At 37.6% G+C, this 21,645-nt stretch overlaps 1 protein-coding gene across 1 annotated transcript in view; it reads right to left on the bottom strand.

The window, feature by feature from the left end:
• Positions 1-21,645, bottom strand: part of BIRC6 (baculoviral IAP repeat containing 6) — a 269,615-nt gene that overhangs the window by 103,865 nt on the left and 144,105 nt on the right. Inside the window, exons 49-58 of the mRNA XM_011984254.1 lie at positions 21,238-21,334; positions 20,894-21,088; positions 19,216-19,416; positions 15,856-16,135; positions 14,099-14,355; positions 13,446-13,554; positions 10,293-10,514; positions 7,706-8,486; positions 4,820-4,963; positions 4,266-4,395 (exon numbers count right to left, since the gene is read on the bottom strand). Of these exons, the coding sequence (XP_011839644.1) occupies positions 4,266-4,395; positions 4,820-4,963; positions 7,706-8,486; positions 10,293-10,514; positions 13,446-13,554; positions 14,099-14,355; positions 15,856-16,135; positions 19,216-19,416; positions 20,894-21,088; positions 21,238-21,334 (2,416 nt within the window). The remainder of the gene's footprint in view (positions 1-4,265; positions 4,396-4,819; positions 4,964-7,705; positions 8,487-10,292; positions 10,515-13,445; positions 13,555-14,098; positions 14,356-15,855; positions 16,136-19,215; positions 19,417-20,893; positions 21,089-21,237; positions 21,335-21,645) is intronic.

Here is a 21,645-nt window from a genome sequence, read left to right on the forward strand (position 1 = left end):
TATTTTTTATTACAAATTTCTATTTTATTTTTTTCTCTGTACTTGAATGGATGCAAAAAGCTGCTCTGTTTTAGAATTCCACTTCTGGCCAAGAAGGAATTATAAGGATCAGGTTCATTCTCCCACCTGAAATAACCATTAACTAGAAATACATATTAATAATACTTTTCAGACCCTGAGCATCAGGCAGGGCAGGGCAGTGATGCCTGGGTGAGAGGAAACCAATGAGATGACCCCTAGGATTGTGTGAGCTGTCTGGAAAAGAATTCCTAAGTCACAGCTCAGCACAACCTAGGTGTCACCCTAGACTGAGGATACAAGAGCCGGGAATCCAGGAAGAAGAGATCCACATCTATGCAGATTTGCATCTAGAGATCTGGAGATCCCTGAATCTCCAAAGATCTATATAGGGTCTTCAAGACTTCAAATGTACTGATGAACATATGTGAGCAAACCACTGAAGGCCAGCAAAGGTACTACAGAAAAGCAGCAGTGCAAACAACCCCAGGGTTTCAGGGAATAAAATGCTTTGTGTTCTTAGACATCTAGTGAATTCCTAACAGAGTACTCACAAGGACAGAGCCTTAATAGTGGGGTCAAATGGGATTTAGAAATGCATTTTCAAACCTGGTACTTTAATTCTACTCTAATGTAGTACATATTTAAAGGTAAAATTCATTAAAATTAAAAATTCAATTTAAAAATTTAGTTTCTTAGTCTCATTGCATGTGCTTAACAGTCACCAAACTAGACAACACTGGTTTATAAAAAAAATACCAATAATTACAGTAAGTCTGGCCTTAGAGTAAAAGCTGCCCTGATCCTACTTACAAAGATTAAAAGCAAGTCTAAAAGCAACAAACTGTTTTCAAATAATATCATTACATTTCATGAAAAAATAAAATACGTATATTAGAATACAAAATATTTAGCACCCCAAAAAGTAAAATTTACATTGTCTGGCATCCAAGAAAATTCTCCAGGCAAATAAAGAAGCAAAAACATACAATCCATAAGGAAGAGAAAAATAATACAAACAGACTACTATGTTCAAGAAAGTTGAAGAAAATCTATATACTTTCAGTAAGGACAAGGAGATATAAAAGTTCTAACAGATCAGACACAGGAAATTATCCAAAATTTAAAAATAGAGAAAAAAAATGATAGGGGGAAAAGAGGAAACACAGATTTGGGGAGGTGTCAAACAACTTCGCATAGCCTAATAAGTGAGTAACTGTAATTATAAAAAAAGGGGAGGCAATTATTGAATAAATAATTGCCAAAATATTTCCAAATTTAGTGAAATATAAAATACACAGATTCAAGAAATTCAATAAACTCTAATCATAAGAAATGTGAAGAAAAAATTGTAAGGCACACAATCATCCTACTGCTTAAAACCAGTGACAGAAATTTGTAAAAGCAAACAGACTGGCACATAAAGGTTATTATTTGAAAGTAATATTGTTGGCCCGGTGTGGTGGCTCATGCCTGTAATCTCAGCACTTTGGGAGGCTAAGGAAGGCAGATCACTTGAGGCCAGGAGTTTGACATCAGCATGGCCAAAACGACAAAACCCCATCTCTATTTAAAAAAAAAAAAAAATTAGCCAAGTGTGGTGGCATGCACCTGTAATCCCAGCTACTCTGCAGACTGAGGCAGGAAAATTGCTTGAACCTGGGAGGCGGAGGTTGCAGTGAGCCAAGATCACGCCACTGCACAGCCAGGGGGACAGAGTGAGACTCCATCTCAAAAAAAGAAAGAAAAAAAAAAAAAAGACAGTGATAGAGAAAATAATAGGTCACTTCCTTTTTGGCTAGTTTTCATATTCTCTTGTTGTCTTTGCCTTTTTTTTTTTTTTTTTTTTGAGATGAGGTCTTGCTATGTTGCCCAGGTGGTCTGGAACTCATGGGCTCAAGTAATGCAGGGAAAGACTCCATCTCAAACAAACAAACAAAAGAAAGTAATACTGTCAAAAGCTATAGATAGTAGGTAAATTTACGGAGGCAATACTTCTGAATTACTTATTCTTATACATGTTGATATAATATAAACATACAAGTCAATATATCATAAAATATGGCTAAAGAGTATAAATCCACTTCAAAGAACCAAAAAAAATTGCCAGAGGTTACACTCAGCACATATAACTTTTGAGGCAGTGTACTTCCAAAGCAATTAGCTTTATTTTTGTGCAATATAGAAAACTATTTTGTAAAATATTTTGAATGCTAGAATGTTTTAGAATAGCATTCTTCCACAGTAAAGATTAAAATGTTCAATTTTCAGTTATTTTGTATTAGAATGTCTACTTTTGCACTTCAAGTTAAACATATGAAATATCAATATCAATAACTGAGCTTTAGTGCTCTTCTCCACTTTCTTCATTTATTTAATTTTGTTTGTATGTTTTTTGAGAGTGTCTCGCTCTGTCGTCCAGGCTGAAGTGCAGTGGTGCAATCTCGGCTCACCGTAACCTCCACCTCTAGGGTTCAAGTGATTCTCCTACCTCAGTCCCCCAAGTAGCTGGGACTACAGGTGCACGCCATCATGCCCAACTAATTTTTGTATTTTTAGCAGAGGTGGGTTTCACCATCTTGGCAAGGTTGGTCTCAAACTCCTGACCTAAGGTAACCTACCTGCCTTGGCCTCGTAAAGTGCTGGGATTATAGGCGTGAGCCATCATGCCCAGCCTATTTATTTGATTTTTAATTTTCATTTTTCTTCATCATGTAGAAGGGACAATTTCAGGAAACTGATAGAAAATACCCTCTAACATCAAATTTTCAAAAAAGTTTCTCTGTAACAGATAGGGCAGTCATTTTCAAATAATTTTTTTAAATATTTATAATAGTATGCTAACAACTTATAAGTTGTAAAACGGTAGGAAAGAATTATGATTTTATGCATACACAGGTTAGACACAGTGATTGTAAAGCAGAAAACAATCTTGCCTACCTATAGTGATTACATCCATTCACATGGTTTCACTTACCATCTATGTATGGTAACAACTCCCAAATCTCTTCAACTCTTACTCTGGGCTTCAGATTTGTATTTTAAACTGATAAATAGACATTTTCAACTTTTTTCTTAGATACTCCTATTACTGCTTCAGTTCACAGCTTCCATTAAAAATTTAGGTCCCTTCTTATATATACAGATAGAAATATACCTACTTACATTTATGTTATAACACAAGCAGACATTTCTAGTTTATTTTAGAAGCTGACAACAGACATAAGATCACAACTATCTTGTGGGGTGGAATGTCTATCTTGCTCATGTTTATCATCTTAGGACAAATTTGTGCTTGCACTTTGCAGATGCTCAATAAATTCACTCACTGATTAATTAGAATTTCAGAAAGGCAATACACTCCAACTATCTAAAGTTGATATGGGCCAGGCGCAGTAGCTCACACCTGTAATCCCAGTACTTTGGGAGGCTGAGGCGGGAGGATCACTTGAGGTCAAGAGTTCGAGACCAGCCTGGCCAACATGGTGAAACTAAATATACAAAAAAATTAGCTTGGCGTGGTGGCACAGGCCTGTAATGCCAGCTACTTGGGAGGCTGAGGCAGGAGAATTGCCTGAGCATGGGAGGCAGAGGTTGTGGTGAGCCAAGATCATTCCACTGCACTCCAGCCTAGGTGATAGAGTGAGACTCCCCTCTTGAAAATAAATAAATACATAAAATAAAAAGTTGATATGCCTTTGTCATCAAAACCTGCTTTTTAAAAAAGTATTCCATATGTTGTTTAAAGGTATCATCCTGTAAAATACAGGCAAGAACCTAGGAGAAAATGTTCTCTCTGCTTTATTCACTGACTACAATAAACAATAAGGTCACTAGTCAATTCTACCTACTCCATTTATGTCTTGATCACTGATCACCATCTTCAATTTAGTAAATGTTTATTAATTAGAATCTTGCTATTCAACCTAATATCCTGCAATTCATCTAATATAAAATGACCAGATGGTTTATTGTGAGAACATGCCATCAATGATTTGTCTGTATTTTTAGCTACCCATTTGTCACAGTGATACTTTAAACCATAAAATTAGGGGTGCCTAAATGTATTTTACATTTTGTCCACTTGACTGGCTTCTTACTTATGCTTCAAACTATAAAGATATCATGAACTTTTCTAGTCATTAATGGTTACCAAGTGGATGCAGAAATAAAGTTATAAAAACAATAAACCTCCATATATATGAAACATAAAGTTAAAGAAAAACTAATACTTAAATCTGACTTGCCTGACACTCTGTCAAGAACATCTGATAATGTTGTTGAGACTGGCAAATGAAGAGTACGGAATTTGTGGCCTGCTCCATACATTGGATGCTGGATGACGTGGCTAGTAGCATTAATTCTACCTTTGTACAGCTGAAAATCAAGAAATCAAAGAAATCAGGAAGTAACTTTTTGGAATACATATTGTTATAAAAAAATCTCAAAAGCACCTAAGAATAAAATACTCAATAAATACTACAAGATATAATTAATTTAGATATGGCATATTTGTCATGATTTGTTGGTCAACTTTTGCATTATCACTCTGTACCTAATATTTTTTCATTTTTTTCCACAAATCAAACTATAGTACTCAGGGTAAGGTAAAATTATGTTATTCCTAGGCATGAGGGAGAGTGCTATTCTAAAATTGTCAAGTTCTGCCATTAGGTACAAAAGCTGTGCTAGTTTCAGTTTGCTACATTAGAAGTTAGAACATAGAAGATAACTGCAGGCTCTGATATGAAATTATAAAATACATGTATACACAGCCAATGATTAAGTGTTAAATACTCACTGGACATGGAGACTGAAGAAACATTGTCACTTTCTCATCTTCCAGCATCAACTGTAAAAATAATCTTCGTATAAACCCTGAAATGTTCCCAGATGTTGGAAGGTTCCCTCTTTGAGGAGATGTCTGAAATAGTTCACAAAGAACCTGGCAAGACAAAATATTTAAAAAGTTAAATGCAAGATTTATATGCAGCTTTTTATTTTGAAAGATAAAAAGGAAATAGAAAATATGAATTAAGTTTATTTTAACATATCAAATCAGCAATTAAAGAACAAATGTCTCTGGGGGTCTAGGGTTTAAGATTTTTTTTTTTAAGGAGGAAAGAAATGATTTTATCTTAAAATATATGAATACTGAAGGAGATAAAAGTGTAAGAAATGTATCCAGGGTTAGAAAAAATTACTACTAAAGGGTGTGCACATAATGAATACCTAGCATAATGAACTTCTGTTAACTTTAGTCAATATTGGTGTGGTTATCATAAAATAAAAATTATGAAAAAAGTACATTAAAAATACGTAACAAGGCCAAGCATGGTGGGTCACGCTGGTAATCTCAGAACTTTGGGAAACTAAGAGAAGAGATCACTTGAGCCCAGGAATTCCAGACCAGCCTAGGCAACATGGTGAAACCCTATCTCTACCCACCCCCCAACCAAAAGAAAATTAGTTAGGCGTGGTGGCATGTGCCAGTAGTCCCAGCTACTTGGGAGGCTGAGGCAGGACTGCTTGAGCCCAAAAGTTTCAGTGAGCCGTGATTGTGCAACCGCTCTACAGGCCTGGGCAACAGAGATCCTGCCTCACCCCACCCCCAAAATATATATAAAGCCTTAATAAGAAACCAAAAGAGAAATCAATGGGACACAAAGAGTTCATGCTACCCAGAAGCACAAACCAAATTTTCAAATACCTACAATCATGCCCTCGGGTGAAGCTGGTAATTTAAGCATTTTCTTTTAATATACATATTTAGCAGCGATATTTTCCCAGTAATTAATTACTACAGGCAGTAAAATATCTTTCTCTTCTTCTTCTGTTTTGTTTTGCTTGTTGTTGAGACAGGATCTTGCTCTGTCACCCAGGCTGGAGGGCAGTGGTGTGATCTCAGCTCACTACAGCCTCAACCTCCTGGGCTCAAGTGATCCTCCCACCTCAAGCCTCCTGAGTAGCTGGAACCAAAGGTGCATATCACCGTGCCCGGCTAATTTTGGTTATGATTTCTTTTTTTGGTAGGGAGGAGGTTTTGCCATGTTGTCCAAGCTGGTCTCAAACTAAGCTCAAGTGTTCCACCCACCTTGGCTTCCCAAAGTGCTGAGATTATAGGTATAAGCCACAGCACCCAACCTGCCCTTCTTCTTAATAAAACTAACTCCTTCAATATTTTATAAAAATTACAATATCTATTTTTCTAGGTACTACTAAAGTTTGACTTGAATGAGCACTATTAAATAAGAAGGGGAAAAGTTATTTACCAGTGTCTACCATATCTCATATAGGCTCTATGCTAGGTACGTTATACAAATTAAAATATTTAACCATCTCAAAAAAATCCTTGAGGCAGGTATTGCTAGCACCATTTTATAAGATTAACCCATATGCCCAAGGGCACATGAGGTAGCCAACAGCAAAATTTGGCAAACATCTAACTAGAATTACTCTTGAAATAATTCTACCTTTCAGGATTTTTTTGAGATGGAGTCTCGCTCTGTCGCCCAGGCTGGAGTGCAGTATGATAAATTATCTTCCGCTTTTTTTTTTTTTTTTTTTTTTTTTTTTTTCAAATTTTTTTTTTCCTTTTTTTTTTTTTTTTTTTTTTGAGACAGAGTCTCACTTTGTCACCCAGGCTGCGAGTGCAGTAGTGCAATTTCGGCTCACTACAACCACCACCTCCCTGGTTCAAGCAACTCCTCTGCCTCAGGCTCCCGAGTAGCTGGGATTCCGGGTGATTGCCACCACACTCGGCTAATTTTTTTGTATTTTTAGTAGAGACAGGGTTTCATCATGTTGGCCAGACTGGTCTTGAACTCCTGCCCTCAGGCAATCTGCCCACCTCAGCCTCCCAAAGTGCTGGGATTATAGGCGTGAGCCACCACACACAGTCTATCTTCCACATTTTGTATGTGATTTATGTGGAGTCTCCTATCTGAAACCTAATCTAATGCCCATGTAAAGAGATGCAAACTATCAGTATGGCAATCTCGTTACACAAAAATACAATGCCTCAATGCACATACAGTATTCAGTGACCAGTGTCAATACTGTTCCAGCAGCTGAAATTTTTTCTTGGTCTTTTTCTTTTTGTTTGTGGAAATTTTTTAAAACGAGGGTTGTATGATCCAGCTAAGATCCCAATGCATTTGCCAGTCATCTCATTATAAAGAAGTGATTCAAGTGACAGCATATTTTGAGGGGGAGAAAGGACATATCAGTACTTTCTAGTTTAAATTCGGATCCTTAAAAGCACTCAACACTTACCAAATTTATTTATTTATTTATTTTTATCTTTTTTTATTTTTTTTTTTGAGGCGGAGTCTCGCTCTGTCACCCAGGCTGGAGTGCAGTGGCCAGATCTCAGCTCACTGCAAGCTCTGCCTCCCGGGTTTACGCCATTCTCCTGCCTCAGCCTCAGCTGGGACTACAGGTGCCCGCCACCTCGCCCAGCTAGTTTTTTGTATTTTTTAGTAGAGACGGGGTTTCACCTTGTTAGCCAGGATGGTCTCGATCTCCTGACCTCGTGATCCGCCCATCTCGGCCTCCCAAAGTGCTGGGATTACAGGCTTGAGCCACCGTGCCCGGCCACCTACCAAATTTATTATCACCTGGCCTTTATACATGGCCCTTTCTTATGTAATACAACAACTAAAACATAAGTTAGTTTTTCTCTTACCTGTGCCATCAGCTTTTGATTATTTGGATGGCATGAAATGCACTGCAGAAAGAATGCAACAGTTGCATTCTCAATTGCTGTGCGCTGTTGAGTAGTCAATCCTGTTGTAGCAGCTGAAGAAAGAGAAGCTGATCTTGCACTGGTCTGTTGTGCACCTAAATTATGGCTTCCAGAAGTGGACCCAGAGTGACACAATAAAAACAGAAGTGCTGTCCAGAGTGGATTCACTTCAGAACCACCAAGCCAATCTTTCATAATATGGCTATTGCCAACTTCTGTCAAAAACCTAAGAATAGGAGCAACTAGGTCTGCTGTGATGGGCATCTTATTACATTGTTGTGGAACATGATGGCGTCTGAGTTTGTCCTGGGAAATATCTATTGACTGAGCAATGCTTTCTGAGTTAGAAATGTGGCTAAAGCAGAAACTAGCCAGACTCCTCACAAGAAGAGAAGGCAAACCTGAGTCTAGTAATTGTTTAATAGCTTCAGGAGATTGAGAAGAGGAAGCAAGGGTAGCCAAATGTGATTCAGTTAATGAGAGAGGTGCTTGTGCATTTTTAGAGTCATCTGTTAAAGATGAACTAAGATCCTGCTTTTTGCTATCATCTGTCATGGACAGTCTATGGTGACATTGCACTGGAGGAGGGGTAATTCCCATCCAGCCCATGAGCAAAGAAAAATAGTTTGGGTGTACGTGACACATTGAGCAAAGTAGACTGTCAACAGCTTTCTTCAAAACCATATTGCAGGGAAGAGACATGGACCAATTAAAAAGTAACCTAGAAAAATAAGAGATATCATATTAATGATACAAGTTTATTTTTAGAAGAAACCGTTTCAAATATTTCTATTATAGTTCAATCTATACTCTGACACATTATGGACTTTATTTGACATTGAGTAACATAACATTGTAAGATTTAAGACTGCATATATATGTATGTGTATATATATTTAAAATTTAAGAATGTAGGTACACTGGAAGTTGAGTTAGACTCGTAAATGAGTACAGAAAATCAAGTGAACTATTTTAAAATGGTTCTACCATTCCGTGTGACCTAAAAAAGTCATGTAGAGAAACAAACAAAAAAGATCATGCCAAAGAAATGGTTGACGTTAAATTCCGCATGACAAATGGCTTAAATTCATGTTTGCAAATAAAAAACTATCAGTGAAGCTCAGTAATTAAGTCATGGATTATGCCAACTGCTAAGGCCAAATATGATGACCTACTAAAGAACAATAGGCCCACTTTTTATGTGTCACAGGAACTCTTCAAAAATATATTCTGCTGCAGACTTAACAGTTACCTATCAGTAAGTTCAGCAAAGACTTAGCTAAATATGGTGAAGAAACATGGGTAAATAAAAACTACTTGTCAAAAGGACAATCTAGAAAAGTCTCAAATTTTCTAGCTTTACATCTTTGTTCTTTTTTGAGATGACATCTTGCTCTGTTGCCCTGGCTGCAGTGCCAGTGGTGCCATCATCATAGGTAAATGTGGCCTCTAAGCCTCCCAAGTAACTAGGGCTAGAGGAATGTACCACCATGCCTGGCAAATTTTTAAATTTTTTGTAGAGATTTGGTCTATCTATTTTGGCCAGTCTGGCATCAAACTCCTAGTTTCAAGTGATCCTCCCATCTCAGCTCCCCAAAGTTATTTTTTTTGAGACAGAGTCTCGCTGTGTTGCCCAGGCTGGGGTACAGTGGCGTGAGCTCAGCTCACTGCAACCTCTGCAGACTCAAACAATTCTTGCGCCTCAGCCTCCCAAGTAGCTGGGACCACAGGTGCATGTCACCATGTCTGGCTGACTTTTTTTTTTTGAGATGGAGTCTTGCTCTTATCGCCCAGGCTGGAGCGCAATGATGCAATCTTACCACACTGCAACCTCCGCCTCCCAGGTTCAAGTGATCCTCCTGCCTCAGCCTCTGGAGTAGCTGGGATTACAGATGCACACCACCACGTCAGCCTAATTTTTTTATTTTTAGTAGAGACGGGGTTTCACCATGTTGGCCAGGCTGGTCTCAAACTCCTGACCTCGTGATCTGCCCACCTTGGCCTCCCAAACTGCTGGGGTTACAGGCGTGAGCCACTGCACCCAGCTTTCTGACTTCTGCCTTTTTGTACAGACAACGTTTCGCCACGTTGCCCAAGCTGGTCTTGAATTCCTGACTCAAGTGATCTTCCCGCCTAGGCCTCCACAGTGCTGGGATTACAGGTGTGAGCCACCACACCCCGCCCCAAAGTTGTCTAGCTGTACTTTCCTGCCACAGTTGTACATTAAAGATAATATCATCTGGTGGGAAAATTTGCAACTGAGAATAAACACTACGAACCACAGAACCATCTACATTAAGCATAATTTTAGGTTAAAAAAAAAAGGCAGTACTGCTAATATATCTTCTTAAAACACAAAAATAAATTAATATTTGTTTGACAATTCATTTCAAAAGTATACCTGATTATATTTGCTACTTTCAAAATATTATGTTTCTCCGAATAAACATGTAAAATATTCTATCAAGTAAACACTAACTGATCTAGTACTAGGGGGAAAAAAAAGGATTTCACAAATCATACTTACTCAAAGAGCTCTTGGTCCAAGAGTGCTGGTAAGTCGTATTCTACAAGCAGCTCATAACTATGCCACAGAATGGCTGCCACACAGTGCAAATGAGAAGGAGATGGCATCAGAAGACCATACTCTATTGTTGAGGAGTTAGGACACATGTAGTTCATCCTGCCACTTCTCTTCATAGCAGCCACTCTTGCAGAATCACTAACCCATTTTAACAAGGCCTGAATTCTTAAATGAAGAAAATGAATTCATATAACCAACTATAGCGCAATTGGCATACAGATAAACACCATCTCTGCATGGTGAGTAGGGTATTTATGAGAATAATATACCAATTGTTCATGATTGTTTTAATCTAAAATGGGGAAAAAAGGAAATCAGCAACAACGACATAGTAGCTTCAGTTCCAATTTTCCAATAACCTTACCAATTTCAACCATCAAAAGGTTTGAGATAACACACTATAACAGTGATCTGGGGCTAATTCTTCTTTGTGCAAAGTCTCATGAAATACAGCATGTTTCACATCCCTGGACCCTAGCATTAAACACTAGTAATAGCCACCCACACTCATTCATTCTGCAACAGAATATACCCTCAACAGTTACTTATGTATTTTAAGTATAATTTTTATAAGATGGAAATTAAGCTTTATTTATTTTCTCTGCATAGTACTTTTAAAAACACAGGTATCTGTGATTTAGAACTGACATTAATAACAAGATTATAGGTCAAGTACCACACTAATCCCAATCCTCTGGAGCTGGGAACCAGTAAAACACAGCCCAATTTTGAACCACTACCTGGGAGCAAAAGACTTTTTAAAGCAACAATACTACAGAGTTTTGGGCCGGGCGCGGTGGCTCACGCCTGTAATGCTAGCACTTTCGGAGGCTGAGGCGGGCGGATCACAAAGTCAGACGATCGAGACCATCCTGGCTAACACGGTGAAAACCCATCTCTACTAAAAAATACAAAAAATTAGCTGGACGTGGTGGCAGGCGCCTGTAGTCCCAGCTACTCCAGAGGCAGTGGCAGGAGAATGGTGTGAACCTGGGAGGTGGCACTTGCAGTAAGCCGAGATTGTGCCACTGCACTCCAGCCTGGGCAGAGCAAGACTGCATCTCAAAAAAACAAACAAACAAAAAAACTATAGAGTTTGTACAAAAAACAAATGGGATGAGATTTCTCAAGTTCTTAAAACATTCTGTTTACATTTACTTTATTTTCCTTCAATTTCTATTTCAGAATATAAGATTCTTGGCTTCACACTAAAAGCAATGGGGACAGGAAGGTATATAATACTAATTCTGAAAGATAAGACTCTTAAACTTTCGATTTTACATCATGGGGAATAAAGAGAATTCAGAAGACAAGGAAGACAATTTACTCAGTCTAACAACCTTGTCATTAATGTCAGGTTTTTTTTTTTTGGGACAGAATCTCGCTCTGTGGCCAAGGCTGGAGTGCCACTGTGGCGCAATCTCAGCTTACTGCAAGCTCCGCCTCCTGGGTTCACACCATTCTCCTGCCTCAGTCTCCAGAGTAGCTAGGACTACAGGCGCCCGCCACCACGCCCGGCTAATTTTTTGTATTTTTTTTTTTTTAGTAGAGACGGGGTTTCACCGTGTTAGCCAGGATGATCTCGATCTCCTGACCTTGTGATCTGCCCGCCTCGGCCTCCCAAAGTGCTAGGATTACAGGTGTGAGCCACCGCGCCTAATGTCAGTTTTATACAACAAACATTCACGTTTTAAAAAGTACTATGCAGAGAAAATGAATTAAATTTAATTTTATTCTTATTAAAAAGCCACAACAATATTTAAAAATTAAATAATCCTAACAGATTTCAAGCAACCTGTTCTGGAAAAATATTTAACAGTGACATTTTAAATATATTTTAACCACTATTAACCATTATGATTCAAATTTGGCATAAATTGTTATTTACTTTATCAAAAACAATTGCAATCTATGTTTAAATGTAATCCATAATTTTAATAATTTATGAATATATTAATAAAACATCAAATGACTTTATTTTAAACATAATCAAAATATTAAGAAGTAACATAAATCAGGAAGAAATCTCTATAAATGTTTTTCGAATATGGATGCTACACATTAAAAACAGAGAATGTCAAATATTTGCTCAAAACTTTGTCAACAAAAATATGTTTCAAAAATACTTCAAGTTGGCCAGGTGCAGTGGCTCATGCCTATAATCCCAGCACTTTGGGAGGCCTAGGCGGGCGGGTCATGAGGTCAGGAGATTGTGTCACTGCACTCCAGCCTGGGTGACAGAGCAAGACTCTGTCTCAAACAAAACAAAACAAAAACTTCAAGTTGGTATCAATTTGGAAGTAAAAGACATCAAGGTAGAATGACATTAGGACAACTCATCAAAATTACCTAACTGTAAAAAAATATTATATTTAATTAATATATTAATATAATATTTAAATATTCAGCCAAAGTGTTCAAATGTCATTTACATGGTATGATATTGTTTCATTCTGTGGTAAATAGCAGGAAAGAGTACAGAAAGCAATGAAAAGACTTTGATGAATATGATAATCAATAATAAACAGAACAACCATTATCAAAATAGTCGAAGTATTAATTATAGACACAATATTCCTACATTCATATACATGTATTAAGTACTACCTAAGATAGTATGACTGATACTATCACTTTACAAGGTTCCTTTCACAGCATAGCCAACTTAAAAACATGTTTTATTCCATTCCTCAAAAGCAGTATTAACTACCAACTATAGACACAATATTCCCACATTCATATACACATATTAAGTACTACCTAAAATAGTATGACTCTGATACCATCACTGTACAAGGTTATTTTCACAGCATAGCCAACTTAAAAATATGTTTTATTCCATTCCTCAAAAGCAATATTAACTAAGAATTCTATTTAAGTTCAAATTTGCTTAAAGTATGTCCAAATATATATAAATGTATGTTTAATGTTCATGAAAACTTACAGAAGTCACATCGTGTGAGGCATATGGTAAACATACAATATATAACAGTATTGTCTTTTATGAGATCATCTAAGGAAAAACTGTCAGAAACATTCACTACAGCATGATTATGTGCATGTGTGTGCTTAATTAAATGAAAAATAAAATCATACCTGTCTTTTGTACCAGGATCCTGAGTTGTTCCAAGCTGGTAAAGAATATCTATCGTAGAGTCAGAAGAGAGTCCATTTAGTCTTCCAAAAAGTAAAGGACTATTCAAATCTTGCAACAAAGAATCCAAAGAAAAAGTTTGCTAAATAAGCAAGTGAACCATGGGAAGATTTACTTAATTTAATAAAGTTATTCATTAAAAATGAAGCTTCCATAAATTCCAACAACAAAGAACAAACTCTAAACTAATGAAACCAGCTTGGGTGCAGTGGCTCATGCCTGTAATCCCAGCACTTTGGAAGGCCAATTCGGGTGGATCACCTGAGGTCAGGAGTTCGAAACCAGCCTGATCAATATGGAGACACCCCGTCTCTACTAAAAATACAAAAATTAGCCGGGTGTGGTGGCAGATGCCTGTAATCCCAGCTACTAGGAAGGCGAAGGTTGTAGTGAGTCGAGATTGCACCAATGCACTCCAGCCTGGGCAACAGAGTGAGACTCCATCAGAGAAGAGAGAAGACAGAAGAGAGAAGAGATAAACATAAACTAAAAGAAAAAATAATTCCCAAAACAGAGCTCAGCACAAAGATCGCATAGTTCAACTGCTGTTACTTTACAGACACGTAAACATTCAAATATCAAAGTTAATTATCACCTGTAGGATCACTGCCTGATGCTGCACAATTTCTCAGGAGAATGTCTATGAGCTTCAGGCCAATTCTAGTAGACTGCAGTCCTATCTTTACAAGCACAACCTCGATGTTGGGTGAATGCATTCCACAGTAAGGTGACATCAATAAGGCCGCACAAGTCTGCAGCAGATTGGCAGTAGGTGCAGCTGCACTTGCCATCATTCCTTCTAGATCACTTATGTGAGTAAGGCAATGATGTAATAACCGTAACCATCCAATACTGAAAATACAAAATGACTTGTATGATCAATATAAGTCGCTCAAATCATTTCCGGGTAGAACATAACTTTTTAAAGATCAGCATGTTGTGTTTCACAAATAGCACCAAACAATCTAAGAAATGTTTTTTAGAATGCTGCAAATTCAGTAAACAGACAATAAGTTTCCCCTATAAGATAAATCACAACTGGGCAGGGTGGCTCACACCTGTAATCCCAGCACTTTGGGAGGCTGAGGCAGGCGGATCACGAGATCAGGAGTTCAAGACCAGCCTGGCCGACTTGGTGAAACCCCTTATCTACTAAAAATACAAAGATTAGCTGGGCATGGTGGTGGGCACTTGTAATCCCAGCTACTCAGGAGGCTGAGGCAGCAGAATCGTTTGAACTCAGGAGGCGGAGGTTGCAGTGAGCCTAGATTGCACCACTGCACTCCAGCCTGGGCGACAGGGCAAGACTCCGTCTCAAAACAAACAAAAAGATAAATCACATACAAAAGGACATGTATTCATAGTATGTGTTTGCTTTTTTAAGAAATCAGCCAGAAACCTGCTTTGCATGCAATTATATATATCGATAAACTGATTACTATCATAGACTTCTAAAACTGTGTAGTCTTAGCACCTTGAGAATAGAAATCCTAAATTCTTTTTTCTTTTTTTTTTGAAGATGGAGTTCCGCTCTCTCGCCCAGGCTGGAGTGCAGTGGCGGAATCTTGGCTAACTGCAACCTCCATCTCCTGGGTTCAAGCGATTCTCCTGTCTCAGCCTCCCCAGCAGCTGGGACTACAGTTGCACACTGCCATGCCCAGCTAATTTTTTGTATTTTTAGTAGAGACGGGGTTTCACCTTGTTAGCTAGGATGGTTTCGATCTCCCGACCTCGTGATCTGCCTGCCTTGGCCTCCCCAAGTACTGGGATTACAGGTATGAGCCATGGTGCCAGGCCTTAAATTCATTTTTATCAGGCAAAACTTTCAACAAAATCCATCTATAAAACATTCAGCCATCAAAATTTATCAGAAAAATGTTGATTAAAAAATATATTGAGGTCCTTGTTTGTTTGGTTCAGACACAATCCTTCTGTTAACTAACATTTAGGAATTACCATATAAAACTAAGTCCCTGTTTCTAAGGTCAGTTGGTATGGTTCAGATGCATTCCTGGTCATAAGCATTTGCAAATTCCCGAAACAGAGTATGATACAAAAAATTACAAGCCATAAAATTAGAATGTACACCTACATGTAGTATACAGATCATCTCAAAGACTAAACATACATACACCTTAATTTTAATCAGTGTCAGCATTCTGTTTCCACAAAACTGTCTCTATTACACCTAATAAAATTGTATTATATAGATACCTATGGAACAAAGACCTTCCTAAGACCTATAAAAGAAAAAAATCCACAAAATAAGTAAGCCCCCTATCTCCCAACCCTGCCCCCCCCTCCAAAAAAAAGGACAGAAAGCTTTTTTAAATAATAGGAAACAAAACATACCTTGTTTTAGATACCTGATCTTCAGATGGAAGGAATGGATTATTAACCGTTGCTGAAGAGGTGGTACCAAAAGCAGTGAGCCCCAATAATTTAATCTGTGAAAGGCCTAATGTGCTGGCATCTCGTGGACGATGTAGTCTAAGGCAGACAGCAGAAGCTACTTCGGCTTTTACAAGCTGAATTTTTATGTAGGTGAGGCCACTTGTGACAACCGGCGTGGACAAAGGTAGCATATTTACCCCATCTGCACTTACTTCAACAGACACTGAGGAAGGGCAGGCTATAAAAATAAAACGGAATCATCACAACAGACAAAGTAAACTAGATTGAACAGTTTGTTAAAAATCCCAGGAAAATAGCAGCTTTCACAATTGTATTCATCATGAACTTGTAAAAAGAAAATGTATACAACAAAATATAGTTCGACAATGACTTTCACCATAATTAATGTTGGAGCTACTTTTCAACTCAAAATATTTGATCTACAATAAAAATTAAACAGCCTAATATTCACCTAAAAAAAGAGGAACCAAAGATGTGTGAAGCACATGTACCTGATGCTCCCTATGAATAAAATCAGACAAATAGGTAATTATATCATCATTTCTACTTTACTCTAAATTATCACAAATAATATGAAACTACATTTGATTAATATGCTATGGTTTACTGTTTTAAATAATTTGGGGGGAAAATGTAACAAAACTTGTTTTTCTACCAATTATTATATTACTACTAGATTGTGATATTTTTTAAACATTGAGTTTAACCTCACAGCTGAGTTTAGAAATTGCCTTTTTTTTTTTTGAGAGACAGTCTTGCCCTGTTGCCCAGGCTGCAATGAGTGCAGTGGTGCGATCTTAGCTATCTGCAACCTCCGCCTCCCAGGTTCAAGTGATTCTCCTGCCGTAGCCTCCACAGTAGCTGGAACCACAGGCAGGTGCCACCACATCTAGGGATTTTTTTGTACTTTTGGTAGAGACAGGGTTTTGCCATGTTAGCCAGGCTGGCCTCGAACTCCTGACCTCAAGTGATTCACCTGCCTCGGCTTCCCAAACTTTTGGGATTATAGATGTGAGCCACTGCGCCCAGTCTCCTTTTCAAATTAAACCAAATATCCACGGGATTTTTTTGGTTGTTTGGGGTTTTTTTTTTTTTTTTTGAGGAGGAGTCTCTGTCGCCCAGGCTGGAGTACAGTGGCGTGATCTTGGCTCACTGCAAGCTCCGCCTCCTGGCTTCACGCCACTCTCCTGTCTCAGCCTCCCGAGTAGCTGGGACTACAGGCGCCTGCCACCACACCCGGCTAATTTTTTGTGTATTTTTAGTAAAGGCGGGGTTTCACTGTGTTAGCCAGGACGGTCTCCATCTCCTGACCTCGTGATCTGCCTGCCTCGGCCTCCCAAAGTGCTGGGATTACAGGCGTGAGCCACCGTGCCTGGCCAGGACTTTTTAAAAAATCAATTCTTGCTGAAATTTAAGGAGTCCCCAGTGAACAAACAACTGAAACTACTACCAGAAAATTATTTCTTTCTAGCTTAACATGGAACCCCATATAATAAATATATGTCAACTAAAGCCTTTGAAATTTGGTTTTATTTTTAATTTCAGTGGTAAAATAAGAAGGAATTACATGCCAGCTTTACACTGATTACTAGACAGTCAACTTAATTTTGAAATTTACACTTCAGATCCTTTTGAGGAAAGTATTACCTACATTTTACACAAGCCGACATAGTAAAAACAGATTAAGTAATGCACACTCCCACAGGAACAAATATCACACCTTAGATTCAAGTTCATGTTTGCTTCTAAAGACTGTTATTTCCACTATATCACAACATATTTTCAACTTCTGCTCTAATCCAATAATAAAACCAAATTTCTTAATCAAGAACACTTAAGTAGGGAACACTTAAACCAATTAATTTTTCACAGGAGTTCCCCCTTTGTAATACGCTTCCTATTTCAATTCCCATGTGCAAAATCCAGCTGAACTTCAAAAGCCACCACTTATGACTAACTCCTCTGCTTTCCAAATAAAAGCAATCACTTTCCAATTTTAGAGGTTGTGTAAGTCTTATATTGACTTATATTTTGCCTTTTAATATAGTTATTTTTGACCTCCTAAAACACTCTGTATTAGCATATTTTCCTTCTACCTTTATATTATCTGTTTTTTATCTAAGGAGTGTGGATGCCACAAGTAATTAAGCTATATCAGTCTAATCTTGCAAATACATAGAAAAAAACTGTTTTCTCCAAAGATGCCAGGAATCTACAAAATTTCCCATAGCTCCTCATGCAATTATTGAGTGATATTTGATAGCAATGAGAATCAATCCATAAATGTAAGCATATGTATTAATTTAAACAATTCTGGCAAAATTATAACTATATTGAAAGCATTTGTGAACCATATAAAATACAAAATGGGCTGGGTACAGTAGCTCACACCTGTAATCTCAGCACTTTGGGAGGCCAAGGCAAATAGATCGCTTCAGCCCAGGCATCATAACAAAACCCCGTCTCTACAAAAAAACACAAAAATTTAGCCAGGCATGGTGGTACACGCCTGTAGTCCCAGCTATACATGAGGCTGAGATGGGAGGATCATTTGAGCCTCAGAGGTCAAGGCTACAGTGATCTGAGATATCAAAACTGCACTCCAGCATGTGTAACAGAGACCTTGCCTCAAAAAAAAAAAAAGCAAATGACTATTTCATATTCTTTATAAATACCTGAAAGAGTTCGTGCTCTTAAGTGATAATATTTTGTAAAAATTATTTTGAATTATTTGCCTTACAAAGTTCAATAAAATGTATTCAATGAACATGCATCAAATAAACAATACAACATTACAAGGATACTGACATATTACAACAAACACAGTATGAATCTTAAAATCACACTGAAGTAGTCAAAATATAGTATTATTCAAAAAGATAGTTATCTTCTAAAGAAGTTGGAGGGCAGGCACACAAATCTATGCTAATTTCATATTACAAGGCTAGGACTGAGATCCGGGCTGAAAAAACTAACATGGTAAAAAATGGGAGTGTAATAAACTCATTTCAGCTTAATACTGAGGCTTAGTAAATTTGAGAGAAAAGAGAAAGCAAAATAATATATAACTGGAACATATTTGTTTAGACTTCATCACATAATCTTTTTGTCTGAGGTTAACAGTCATTTCCACTAAAATGACTTGGTAGTATTAATTATTTCACTAAAAACTGTTCAGAAGTTACACACTCTGGTAATCACACCTAAGTGTATTTCTGCTTACTAAATATTTTTATTTTCAAATGTTTCTAAATTAAAGTCTGCTCTCATGTTGCTTCTTTATAAAATATTACTCACTTGCAAGAGATGCAAGATGAGGCTGGATATGTATCTCCTTAAGCAGCACTGCTGCGGGAAGGTGAATGGTAAGGTCACACCAAGCCTCCTCTGGAAGAAAGATGTAGGACCAAGCAGCAGAGCGAGCTCTTCTATGAGGAGGTGTGGCCTGCAATAGCACTTCAGCTGGCTGGGCAGTAGGACTGCTAGATGTGATTGTACCTAGAGAAGATATTTTACATAAAATAAGAACTTGTAAAAGAAACATAACAAAGCTTTAAAATCTATATGAATAAAATTAAACTAGAAAAATTAATTGAAAACATGAACAACTGATGCTGGTAATGTACTTAGTATCCTAAGCATGACTGTAGAGGTATTCACAAAACATTAGGAAATCCTGTCAACTGGCAAGGTGACAAGTTCATTATTAACTGCTGTCTACTTTATACTCATACGATACATGAAAACTAAAGATACAGCAATAAACATAGCTCCATAATTTTCTAACTAAGTAAAAAACAATGTCCAATATATCTCCACCTTTAAAATAATCATCTTTATTCTAAGATGTCAATGTCTATGATTTAGAAATATGAAAAGAAAAATTAAAAAGAAACTACGTAAACTGGATAAAAAAGTAAATACCTAAATTCAAAACTTTTAAAAAAGATAGTACCACTTTAAGGCCAGGCACAGTGGCTCACACCTGTAATCCCAACACTTTGGGAGGCCGAAGTGGGGGATCACTTGGGGCCAGAAGTTCAAGACCACATGGTGAAACCCCGTCTCTACTAAACACACACACACACACACACACACACGAGATCGAGACCATCCTGGCTAACACAGTGAAACCCCGTCTCTACTAAACACACACACACACACACACACACACACACACACACACAGCCAGTGTGGTGGCACATGTCCGTAATCCTAGCTACTCAGGAGGCTGAGGCATGAGAATTGCCTGAACCCGGGAGACAGATGTTGCAGTGAACAGACATTGCGCCACTGCACTCCAGCCTAGGTGACAGAGTGAGACTCTCTCACAACAAAACAAAACAAAACATAGTACCACTTTAAGAAGGAAAATGAGATTTAAAATCGATTAACATTTACAGAGAAAACTTACTGAAGAATCTCTATTTAGTTTCTTAAATTGTGCTTCTATTTTGACTCACAAATAAAAACAAACTTTACTGCTAAAGAACTGTTAAAACAGTCCCTCTCGGCCAGGCGTGGTGGCTCAAGCCCGTAATTCCAGCACTTTGGGAGGCTGAGGTGGGCGGATCACCTAAGGTCAGGCATTTGAGACCAGCCTGGTCAATATGGCGAAACCCTATCTCCATTAAAAACACAAAAATTAGCTGGGCATGGTGGCAGACACTTGTAATCCCAGCTACTCAGGAGGCTGAGGGAGGAGAATTGCTCGAACCCAGGAGGCGGAGGTTGCAGTGAGCCGAGATCGTGCCATTGCACTCTGGCTTGGGCAACAAGAGCAAAACTCCATCTCAAAACAAATACAAAATTCCCTCTCGTAAGTAGAATGCCGAGCTATCCACTACCTCTAAAATAAACTGTTTGTAATTAAAATAGCAATATATGATATCATTAACTGACTTCAACTAATTTTGTTTCATACCAGCTAATAAACTGAATAAATTCACATAAGATTTAATAACACTTTTCTTACCAAGGGGTGCAAAGTTATGAATCCCTTCAGCATTGTCAGGCTCAGAAGCTAGTATTCTTGTTTTCAATGTGCTGTCAACAGCTTTATTTGGACCAGAGTCAAGAAATTTCATAATAGTTGATACCATACTTCTTGCAGTGTTCACAATAGCCCTTGTACTAGTGACCATATTATTGCATATGAGCTGAACACCACCTAAATTATAAAGAATAAGTAATGAAATCAATATCAGGACAGATGGTTCAACATCAAAAGTAAACTTCCACAAAAGACTACAAAAATGAAAATGTAACATACTATCACATAACTACACTTAAATGATAGTTACTGAAATATTAGCTTACCCATATCATGAAATGCTTTCAAGGCATCACTAGTATCCAATACTCTCAAAATGAACCACAATAATGGCTCAGATAACTGGCAAGTAGCAAGAGAGCCCTAAAAAATGAAATATGTGTATTATGACTTTATACACTCCTGCGAATAAGAACTAAACTCAGTGCATGTAATATTCCTTTCTAGTTAATTTTTGTAACCTGACAGCCTTAAATACACTAAATACAAAATGTCTGCCAAAATACATAAGAAATCTTACCTGAATAAGAAAAAACCATCTTCCTCAACTCAGATTTTAATTTTTTAAAGCATCTGTCTTCATCCATTATCTTTTCCCTTTATGTGCATTTAGATACCAATTTCATTTAAAATTTTAACCATCTAAAGTACCTTTGTATTTTCTAATAGAGAAA

The sequence above is a fragment of the Mandrillus leucophaeus genome, unplaced genomic scaffold, assembly GCF_000951045.1.
Source record: "Mandrillus leucophaeus isolate KB7577 unplaced genomic scaffold, Mleu.le_1.0 Scaffold264, whole genome shotgun sequence".
NCBI classification, from domain to species: Eukaryota; Metazoa; Chordata; class Mammalia; order Primates; family Cercopithecidae; genus Mandrillus; species Mandrillus leucophaeus.